This window comes from Balaenoptera borealis (assembly GCF_965194805.1).
Source record: "Balaenoptera borealis genome assembly, chromosome: 5".
Lineage (NCBI taxonomy): Eukaryota > Metazoa > Chordata > Mammalia > Artiodactyla > Balaenopteridae > Balaenoptera > Balaenoptera borealis.
In genome coordinates this window covers 12,788,961-12,800,524 of record NC_138862.1, presented here as the reverse complement: position 1 = coordinate 12,800,524, position 11,564 = coordinate 12,788,961, and the positions used below count along the sequence as shown (strand labels likewise).

The window sequence follows — 11,564 nt, the reverse complement described above, 5'->3', positions numbered from 1 at the left end:
CTGGAAGTTTCCCATGCCACAGTATAGTTTTTTCTGAACTTGTAGTCTGGGTTTGCTATATAGGGCTGGTTGCGTCTGTGTACTTCATACGTAGGATAAGTTCAAGGGGAATGGGTTGAGTGGTGGTGGAGAGGGGGACGCCCCTGGTGAGAGTCGGGCAGGTACACGTGGCCCCCGAGTCATGGTGTGACACCATCATGCTCCCACAAGCGTCCTCAGGGCTGCCCAAGGCCTGGCTGTCAGTACCTGCCATAGTGGGACCCAAGCTTCTCCTGGACATTCCCAAGGATATGAGGGTACTCGTGCTGTCCTCGGCAAGGCCTCCGGGTCTGGGCTGGGAGGAGGGCGGGCAGAGCCTCCATGTTCTATGGGTGATACTCTAAGCTGGTCCCATCTGGAATGTATCAAGGCAGGCGCAGCCATGGTGAGGCATTGGTCACACACCACACCCTGGCCTTGAACAGGGCTTCCCAGTCTTCCCACATCATCACACACAGAAAATTATATTTGTATGACACAGAGGGGTAAAGGGAGGCACTGCCCATTCCCAGAATCAAGAGTCAAAGGGAAGCCTGGAGGCCTGAGGAGAAACATTCAGCGTACCTGTGTGCATTCACTGTTTGTTTTTTTTTAATTAATTAATTTATTTATTTTTGGCTGCGTTGGGTCTTCGTTGCTACGTGTGGGCTTTCTCTAGTTGCGGCGAGCAAGGGCTACTCTTTGTTACAGCGCACGTGCTTCTCATTGCGGTGGCTTCTCTTGTTGTGGAGCACAGGCTCTAGGTGCACAGGCTTCAGTAGTTGTGGCACGTGGGCTCAGTAGTTGTGGCTCGCGGGCTCTAGAGCACAGGCTCAGTAGTTGTGGCGCACGGGCTTAGTTGCTCCGCGGCATGTGGGATCTTCCCGGACCAGGGCTCGAACCTGTGTCCCCTGCATTGGCAGGTTGATTCTTAACCACTGAGCCACCAGGGAAGTCCCTGCATTCACTGTTGAAGTTGGGAAGCTCTGCCTTGAAGATGCACTTGGCTCAGGGTGCAAAGGTTACTGATGCTGGGATTCTCTTCAAGGCCTTTAGACTTTAACCATCTCCTCAAGGTCCTCCCAACTATGCCCACTGCCCAGCCCGAAAGCTACTCCTATAGTTTTAGGATTTTCTTTCCCCAGCAACCCACTTCCAAGTATCTAAATGTGTATTTGTTTTTTTTTTTAATTTTTTTAAATTGAAGTATAGTTGATTTACAATGTTGTGCCAGTCTCTGCTGTACAGCAAAGTGACTCAGTTATACACATGTAGACATTCTTTTTTATATTCTTTTCCATTATGGTTTATCACGGATGTTGAATATACTTTTGTGTACTATACAGTAGGACCTTGTTGTTTACCCATTCTAAATGTAATAGTTTGCATCTACTGTATTTGTTTTCTATTGCAGAGTAATGAAATATTCCCAAATTTAATGGCTTAAAACAAAAATGAACATTTATTACCACACAGTTTCTGTGGGACAGGGATTCTGGGGTACCCTAGTAGGGAAGTTCTTGCTTAGGGCCTCATGGTGCCTCATGGTTGCAGCCAGCATGTTGGCTTGGGCTGCAGTCACCTGAGGGCTGGACTTCCCTCAGGAAGGGAAGTGACTGAGGTGACTCGCTCATATGGCGGGCAAGTTGGTGCAGGTTGTTGGTGGGAGACCTTGGTTCTCCCCACATAGGTCTCTTGAGTGTCCTTGAGACATGGCAGCTGGCTTCTCTCAGAGCCCAAGATGCAGAAGAGCAAATGGAAGCCACACACCGTCACCTCCACCCAACTCTATGGGTCACACAGACCAGCTGATTCTTTGAGGGAGGAGGCTACACAAGGGTGTGAATTCCAGGAGGTGGAGACCATTGGGGGCCATCTTGAAGGCTGTTATGGGCTGAACTGTGTCCTCGTAAAATTCCTGCGTTGACGTCCTAACCTCCAGTACCTCAGAATTGTGACTGTTTGGGAAGATGGGGCCTTTAAAGAGGTGACTAAGTTAAACCGAGGTCACATGGGAGGGCCTTAATCCAACATGACTGCGTATAAGAAGGGGAAGTCAGGACAGGGACACACACAGAGGGAAGACCATGTGAGGACGCAGGGAGAGGTCAGCCATTTGCAAGCTAAGGAGAGAAACCTCAGAAGGAGCCAACCGTCCTGACATCTTGGACTTCCGGCCTCCAGAACCAAGAGGAAACAAAGTTCTGTTGTTGAAGCCACCCAGTTTGTGGTACTCACTACCACAGCCCTATAAACTACTACAGAGGCTGATCGTCACAGCTGTCAAGCAAAGAAAACCAGAGCAGCAAGGCTGATGGCCATGCCAGCTGTCAAAAAGTGACATTTTACTGTCACACAGGTTCAAACACAGATAGATCTGGTGTCTCTTCTTGAGGGTGGTGACCCAAAAGACATTTCTGAAAGATCTTAAAGCAAGTCAGATCCCTCAGAACTTACGGCTCCTCTTGGGACTTCCCTGGTGGTCCAGTGGTTAAGACTCCCCGTGCTTCCAACGCAGGGGCCGTGGGTTCAACCCCTGGTCGGAGAACTAAGATCCCACATGCCGTGCGGCATGGCCAAAAAATTTGGAAAAAAACTTACAGCTCCTCTAGTGGAAGAGAAACTGAAAGAAAGGTATGGAAGTGATTGATCAGCGTTGGTTCCAGAGAAACACCAGTGAAGCAGCATCCTAACACAGAAAGGACTGAACCTTCCCACAGACCCGGGCATGAACTTAGGAAGGCAGGCCTCCAGAAAGCTGTCTTGGCTGGGCCTCCACTATGGGACGTCATTTCCTGCTGCAGCTACATTTTCTGGGTGGGCTCCAGGGATTCTATTTCCCTAAGAAGAGAATGAGAAAAACGACACAATGGATGTCAAAGCCTGGGCTAAGGCCACCCCAAGGCCAAGTGTGGGCAGGCCTGGACTTTTCAGCCAAAGATCAAGGTGCCAGGGGTTCCCACTACCAAGAAAGTCTCTTAAGAGCAACCAGCCTAATTATCTGAATAAACACAGGTTGTAAAGAGTGATTAACTTCAGTTTCAGTGTTAAACAGTAGCCCCCCCCCCCCCACAAAAAAAGTTGAATATCTTGTTATCACGTGTATTGGGGTGGAGGGTAGTTTGCCGGGCAGAGAGGTGCAAACAGAATCAGCCTGGGAGGGAAATAACCACTTTAAAAAAAGAATCCTGCCAATGGTTCAGAGCTCAGTATCAACAAGGAAATGGTCAGACCTGAATCGGACCTGAATTACCTTGGGCCTCCTCCTAAAAACACACTGTGGGTTCTTTCCTTCTCACCAAGATAAATTCTTTCACTCCCAGGGTAGCTATGAGTGTAGAAACATGGCTCTGTAAATCACACTGGTCACAAGACCTCCTGGGTCCAAGAGGATTGTAGTCTTATAAATGGGAGTCTCTTCCCCCCGCCCTTCCTCTGTTAGCCTTAAAGAATATGGTCAGGCACATGTCCTAAGAAAATATAAAGTTTCCAGGGCTCTCATACAATTCTGGCAAGAGCATGAATTGGTACAACTCTTCTGGATAACGGTTTGGCAGTGTGTATCAAAAACTTTAACATTTTGAATGCCCTTTGACAAAGCAGTCTACTTCCAAGAATTGGAAACTATCATGCCTGTGTGCAAGTATTTATCTCTAAGGATGTTTCACATAGAATTCTTTATAGCATTAAACAATGGAAAACATCAGAATGTCCACCAATAGGGTATTGTAAATAGAGCTGATACATCCATAAAGTGAGAATCTCTACAGCTCTTTAAAATGATGCTTATGTTACAATTTTCACAAATATATTAATAAATGAGAAAAAATAGCATACAGAGTAATATGTACATGATCCCATTGAGGGGGAAGGACATTTAAACATAGAAAAGTGGCTAGAAGGATGTTCTTTAAAGGTTAACCATTTTTTTCTTATTAGTGGGATTTACTGAGGATTTTTATTTTCCTGGTTTAGGCATATTTGTGATTTTCAAGTTTTCAACTACAAACATGTTTTTATTTTGAAACAGAAGAAAATAATAGTTTACAGAAAAAAACAATAATAGTTACTATAGGACTTCTAAGAATAACTTCATAATTCATACTGTTACTTATTCCCAATGTAGGTGGCTTATACAGAAATCATACAGTGCATTCTCAAATCTCTTGAGATTTAAAGTTTTTTTTTTTTTCAACTGATAAATGTGCTCAGAGAAGAACCCCAAATAATAATGAGGCTCCTAAAGACAGCAAAAATATTCACAATCAACCCTGTGCATCCACAAAGCAATGAAAAATAATAATAAAAATAAACTGCGGGGGACTGGGGAGAGATAAATTAAGAGTTTGGGATTAACAGATACACACTACTATATATAAAGTAAGTAAACAACAAGGACCTACTGTTTAGCACAGGGAACTATACTCAATATCTTGTATTATAATAACCAATAATGGAAAAGAATCTGAAAAAGAATATATATGTATATATGTATAACTGAATCACTCTGCTATACACTTGAAACTAACACAACATTGTAAATTAATCATACTTCAATAAAAAACTTTTAAAATAAACTGGAAGAAAATTCAAAGGATACATCTTTACTCCTAGGTAAACTTTTCATGGCTTCTGGAGCAAACTGAGTTATACAAAAGAATAGTTTATCATTACATTTGCAGAAAAATTTACATTTCTGAAAAAAATCGCCCCAGGGACCCTTGTATTCAAAAGCTGTCTTCTATCCAGACATGAATTTTATTTTTCTTTTTAAGAAAGTTCATTTTGTACGCTTTCATTTCAAAGCAATGTAAACTCAAAAACTTGGAAAGTATCTTAAAATCGATAGGGGAAAAAAAAAAGAAAACTTTCCCATCAACCAAAAATATCCCCTGTTACCATCTTGGTGATTCTCCTTACGACGTTTTTAAATTTTTGCTTATTTGCAGGTTAAACTTTAATATTTAGGTCTGATTGTACCATATGCTTGTTTTCACTTAACAGGACCAAAGAAGGCATATAATTTAGACTATAAATTAAGTCCCAAAGGCCTTTTGCAGAAGTACCATTTTCCCATCTAACATAAGCGGCATGATGTCAGTGATGGTAACTGACATACATTGTGTGCTGGCATTGGACCCTCTAAACGTAGCATTTGTGGAATGGTCACGCCAACCAGTAAGTCAGCCCCGTATCTTCACTGTCCAGCTGAGGAAACAGGACTAGCAAGGGGGCTGAGGTACCCACTGCCCCATCCTCCTCCTCGCAGCTGCCACAGCGAGAGGGTCTTCTGGACTCTTAACCACAGGAGGTATTCCATTCAACCTTAGAGACAGCTGGTGAGGACAGTTCACGTTTATGTGGGCTTTGACTTCTGCAGTTGCTTCATACAAACCTCACAGAGAGACAGTGAAAAAGATGTTCCTCGTGCTACGCAGGAGGGACACAGAGTCTCAGTGAGTTAAGCAGATGCCAGGTGCTGGGCAAACAGCAGAGAAACTCCCGTGCCCTCCAGGAGCTCTCATCCAGCAAGAGATCCAGGCACAAAAGCAGCTGACCTAACACAACACAACACACCGTAAGCAACACGACTGCCCACCGCAGACCCCAGCTCCGTGCAGCAGCCCTCTCCATGGGGCATCCCCCTCTGTGCTCTGGACGCCATCGCCCTTGCCCCTTAGGCTTGGGGTGGTAGCATCTCACTGCTCTTCCTTGCCCCGGGGTGCTGCACCATCCTTCGAGGTGTTCACATCCCATTCACATCACACCTTCGTAAAGTCTCTGTATCAAGCTTGCTTTACATTGTCCGATTTGAGCGCTGGGTGGCCTGCCGGAACCCTGATGATACCCACTGCTCACGTTACTATTCTTTACTCTTCACGAAGACGTACTTGATGCTCAGGCGCGTAAAACATTTCATTCCATCTTCATTGGCTGCTTGACTTGCTCTGTTTACTTTTCTTTCATTCATAAGAACGCACCAAATTAGGTCCAGCAAGATGCCTCCTTTAGACTGGAGTGTTCAGAAGCAGTCAGAAAAAAGATGGATCTATTCCAGGGCAGAGCGAGCTGCAGAGAAGAACTGACCCAGGGACCAACAGGAGGATGACAGCTTCCTGAAGCCCCTCCAGGCAGCTTTTCTCAGCACAGATTTGAACTCACGGATCACACCCCGCCCTGCCCCCCCCCACACACGTACCAAACACATTCTAAAGCCAGATAGATGGGATGTTTGTATTCCCTCGTGTCCATGCCAGTCCACTAATTCATTCATTAAATATATCGTTGTTGGGTGCCTGCTGTGTGCCCGACACACCAGTGATCGGGCATCATGGAATTGGACTTAGCAAAATAAATCAGAACCTTCATGAATATATTCAGATCAAGTGCTTTTATAATAATGTTCCTCACCATTTGTTGAGATATACATATTACATACATTTAGATATATCACATATATATTCACACATACACACATACATATATACATATATGTTTATAGGGTCCATATATTTTTATATGTGTGAATATATAATATACACATATTACATAAACAAATATAATTTATATATTTTATATATGTGTGTGCATATATATGTATGTGTGTGTGTGTGTGTGTGTGTGTATTTATTTCATTAATTGTCCTTTCCTCAAGATCATTGTCTTTCCAGCTTCGTGGTGTTTACCACAGATCTTTCCTTTCTTTTTTTTTCTTCCTTTTTTTTGGTTTAGCCATACCGTGATGCTTATGGGATCTTAGTTCCCCAATCAGGGATTGAAACCGCGCCCTCAACAGTGAAAGCGCTGAGTCCTAACCACTGGACCTCCAGGGAATTTCCAAACAGATCCTTCCTTTCAACTGGACTCTTTCACGGATCTCTAGTTAACATAAGAGATGGAGGTGGAGCTTCCCTGAGATGTGAGCTTTCCCACCTTTCTCTAGGTGCGTGTCCCGGTGGTACCTCCGGCCGGTTGTGGATAGAGGCACACGCGGTGGGTGGCGAAGAGTCAGGGCGATGCCCAGCAGGCCTGATGGAGGGGAAATGAGGACCTAAGATGCCTTCACGGAAGACAGTTCGGGGCCAAAACCATAGACCGATGAGTCTCCGAGAGAAAAGGGTCAGAAAAAGAGAAGCGAGCGCCTCTAGTAAGAGACAAATTCACGGCCCAGATAACCTGAAAGGCCGACACCTGTAGACAAGGGCTAAACACGTGAGTCAAATGGGCTAGCAGAGCATCTGACCCAAACAGCTGTCAAATAAGTAAATGCTAGTTCCTCTTCTGAGAGCACTGACACTCGAACTGTGTTCCAGAGAACCCCGGATTCTGAGGAGGCACCCCAGGGACGAGCAGCTAGCGAAAGGTGGGAAAGCTCACACCTCATCTTTGCATATCTACACATATAAAAATATACGAAGCATATATATATGGGCCATATAAACATATATGTATGTGTATATATATATGTACATATGTGTGAATATATGTATGTATTGGGTTGGCCAGAAATTTCATTTGCTTCCAAAAATTTCATTCGGTTTTAAGTAGCAATAAGAGATACATTTTTCATTTTCACCAAGAACTTTATTGAACAACATAGTCACTAACTGAACGGACTTTTTGGCCAACCCAATATATGGTTTCTCTTGCTTCTGGTTCCATCTGAGTCCTTCTTGCACCCCGTTTCCACTGGCCTTTGTGCACCCCTGTACCCCACTGCTGACTGACCCCTTCCCTTCTCTTCCTGAGTAATCTATTTCAAGACTTTCTTCCTCTGAGCACCTGGTGGTGAGGACATCTGAAGCAGGTCTCCAGAGCCCAGGGGGAGTTTCAGAAGGGATGGAGGTTGTAACCTTACCTTTGTTCTTTTGTTCTGTAATTCTTTGAGCATCAGGCCCCGTGGAAGGTGCCGGGAGCAGGAGGTGCCCATCTAGTCTGGAGACAGACTAAGGAGCAAATAAGTAGAGCTGTGAGAAGTAGAAGCAGAGAGAAGGAAACTGCTAACTGCAGCCTGAGGGGTGGGAGCCATGGCGAAGTGACCGCTGAGCAGACACAGGGGACAGGGGTATTGCGAGCAGGCAAGAGAGCAAATGCAAAGGTGCAGAGACAAGGGGGATCACAGCCTGGCCTTCTGGAGAGGCAGGGTGCTCTGCGGGCTGGGGACACAGGCTGCTGCGGGAGAATGGCCGCCAAGGAAGCTAAACGAGGGGAGAGGAGGTGAGTCTCACTGGGTTCTAAGGAGTTGGACTTGATCTCTTGGTCGGGCGGGTGGGGACCAGATCTTAAGCAGGCGAGTGATAGGATTGGGAAGAACATTCTGAGGGCAAAGAAGAGAAGCATGGGAAGTGGAAGACAACGAGGGAGGGAGAGCAGTTAAAAGATTTCCTGCAGAAGTGACAGGGTCGAAGCTGAAGCTGCGGCTGGGAACTGAGGAGGGATGATTCTAGGACCGAGCGTCAGACCCGGAGGAGGGAGCCGGGGCTTCTGGCTGGTCTGCCTGGAGGATGTCGCAGCGTGACTGAGAGCAGGATGCGGGAGAAAAGCAAGCTCGGGCTGGGTCGCTTGGGTGTTGGTGGGGGCGGGGGACATGATGAATGTCACGTGAGGAGCGAGAGGCTCCTGAGGGAACAGTGAAGGCAGTCCATTACGGGAGCTGGAGGCGGGCGGGTCCTCAGTTTTCCGATGGTCCAGGTGGACGTGGGCCCAGATGGCGTGTGCAGGTGCAAGAAGAGAGCCCAGGCTGAGGAGGGGCCTCCTGTGGGGCGAGCAGGCCTGCAGGGGGCTCTGGGATGGAACAGTCAGACAGATGGGGGTGAAGGGCACCAGGCAGCCAAGGTCAGGGGGGAACCGTCCAGCAAGAGTGTTCAGGCACCCAGAGTTACGGAGATGGGCAAGGATTAGGACCCGCCACATCTCTCTGCTAGGACAGTAGTAGGTCCCCGTGATCTGAGGGAAGGGACCCTTGTCAGGGTGTGTGGAGGGCAGAGACACATTGAGGAATGGCTGGGACATGGGTGGAGGGAGACACAGCGGAGGTGGGGGGCATGGAGGACCTTTCCAGAATCCCGACTGTGAAGGAAAGCGATAAGGCTGGAGAGAGGTTCTGGGATTGGACTGCAGGGGTTTTGTTTTTACAGGGCAGAGGAGTTTGTCATCCGTAAGACGTGAACAGACAGCACAAGAAAAGTCCTGTGAGGGGACTTCCCTGGCGCTCCAGTGGTTAGGACTCCACGCTTTCACTGCCATGGCCCGGGTTCAGTCCCTGGTCGGGGAACTAAGATCCCGCAAGCTACGTGGTGTAGCCCAAAACAGAAAAGTCCTGTGACTGGGGTTCCTGCCGCTGGGCCCCTGTGCTGTCCCTGAGACCAGCTTCATAACATCAGCCCTCGGGCTCTGTGGGCATGCACATCCCACGGGCATCTCAGGATCTGAAAACTTTCTTGAATGGTCCTTCCCCTCTGAAATGCAGAATAGTTTTTTATTTTGTTTTGTTTTATTTTAATGAATTTACCATCTCGTCCTCCAAACTGCCTACTCCTACTGGTCTCCCCTGTCCATGGCAATGGCACCGCCATCTCCTCTGTCCCCAGGCTGAAGGTCTGACTCATCCTCAGTGGGGCCCTCACCCCGCCTCCACTGGAAGCCTGAAGAGTAGAGCTCAGAGGTTAAAAGGTTAAACCTGCAGACTTGGGGGCCTTTCCCCGGCGTTCACGTCCAGACCCTGCTGTCCTCATTCTTTAGCTGTATGAGGTTCCGTAACCTCTCACACATCTGTGTCTCCATTCACAAAATTGATATTTTATATATATACACACCCACACTCTCTCTCTCTCTATATATATATATCTATAAACATATATGTAATATAAACAACCTATTAGATATTAACTAACCTATTATAGATTATATAAGCAACTTATGATACATATTAATATATCATATCCTATATATAGTCTCTCTAAAACATAAGATATTATAATAAACAACCTATCTCATGGGGTTTTTGAAACATTGTATCAGTTCACATACGAGTGCTGAGAGCAGAGCCTGGCAGAATGTCAGCTGTTATAGTGAGCTGCACTTTGCAAGGTCTCTAGAATTCTCTTGTCCATTCCCTTCTCTTCAAGCCCTTAACTCCTCCCAACGTGTGTTATTAAAATTGCTTCCAAACTCACCTCCCTGCCTTTGGTTCCTTTTCTCTCCCAGGGCATCTCATACACTGTCCCCCAAGGAAGTAGCATCAGGGCATTTTTTAGGCTCCCTGTGGCTTGCAGAATAAAGTTGAAAGTCTTTAGCTCAGTGTTCAGAGGTAGCTTGGTCCTGCTCCATTTTGCTTTTCCGGCTCATCTACTGCATCTGCCTTGCCCACGCCCGCTATTCCAGCTCACGCTCAGCCCCTAGACTCCCACTAAGTGCTTCTGGCCCACTTGCCTTGGTGTTTCTACCTTTCTCTCTTTGCCTGCCTGTGTCCAATTCATGCTCCTTCTCCCAGGACCAAGCCCCTCTCCTCCATAAAGCCTGTCTTGACCACTCCGGTCCCCAGCAATCTCTCCTGCCTCCGACCCCATCACCTCTTGTCTGGACCAATCACTGCTGACGCTCACTCCGTGTTTCACTTTATTAGCCGTCAGGTTAATGTGGGTTTTGTCTCTCCAGCCCCATCCGACATCCTGCGAATGCAAGGCAGGCTTCTTCTGACTTGTTTTTCAGACGGTACCTAGACCAGTGCCTTGTCCTCCGTACGTGTTCAATTAATATTTACTAATTGTGATGGCATCGTGCCAGGGTGCTGAAAACCATGTCCTTATGTTTATTCATCCCTCTGTCCTTTTGTTCATTCATTCATTCGTTATTATTGGATTTCCACAGTGGACCAGGCTGTGGGAATTAGATAAGGAACAAACTAGAAAGAGTCCCTGTCCTCATGGAGCTTATGTTCAAACAGGGGAGAAGGATTCTCAAAATTAACCAATAACTAAAATATTTCAGAGAGGTAACGCTCATAAAAGAAATACGAATCTTTATTCAACGTTCTACATGTTTTGCCTCTTCTGTATGCAGGGCCCGTTACCTGGCCGGGGGGACAGGGGCAGTGCCCAGTGCAAGATGCAAATACAGGGCCCCTTGTTCAAAAATACGTGAGGATTTCCGGCCAGTGACAGCAGAGCATTAGAGCAGTCTGATTAAAGTAAGCCCTTCCAGGCCTGCCTGTGTAGTATTGATACTTAGCCCATGCGGGGTGCTTTGATGAGACAGAAAAGAATCAGAGAAACAATCTGCATGAGATGTGAAATCCAGCTCAGCACACTTATTTACAGAAAATAACAGAAGCTACATGGTGGTCATACATGGAATCCAACGAACATGAAGTTCTTGATGTTCTTTGCCTCTCAGATTGCTTGTCTTACTCGGCTTTGCAAGTATTATCCAGGAGGTGTTATGGGAAGCAGAGATGCAAAATCCTCGTCAACAATCACCATTTCGGGAGCCCCTGTCTTCCAGGAGTGAAGAAATACCTCACCGTCGCCTACGCATGTGGTAAGAAC

The 11,564-nt window shown here is 46.4% G+C and overlaps 1 protein-coding gene across 9 annotated transcripts in view; it reads left to right on the top strand.

The window, feature by feature from the left end:
- Nucleotides 1-11,564, top strand: part of EVA1C (eva-1 homolog C) — an 84,012-nt gene that overhangs the window by 52,420 nt on the left and 20,028 nt on the right. For 7 of the 9 annotated variants that reach the window (XM_082395077.1, XM_082395070.1, XM_082395072.1 and 4 more), the window contains one exon: nucleotides 11,413-11,556. The exons of the other annotated variants lie outside the window; for them this stretch is intronic. In XM_082395077.1, coding sequence (XP_082251203.1) covers nucleotides 11,413-11,556 — 144 coding nt within the window. The remainder of the gene's footprint in view (nucleotides 1-11,412; nucleotides 11,557-11,564) is intronic. 9 annotated transcript variants of the gene reach the window in all.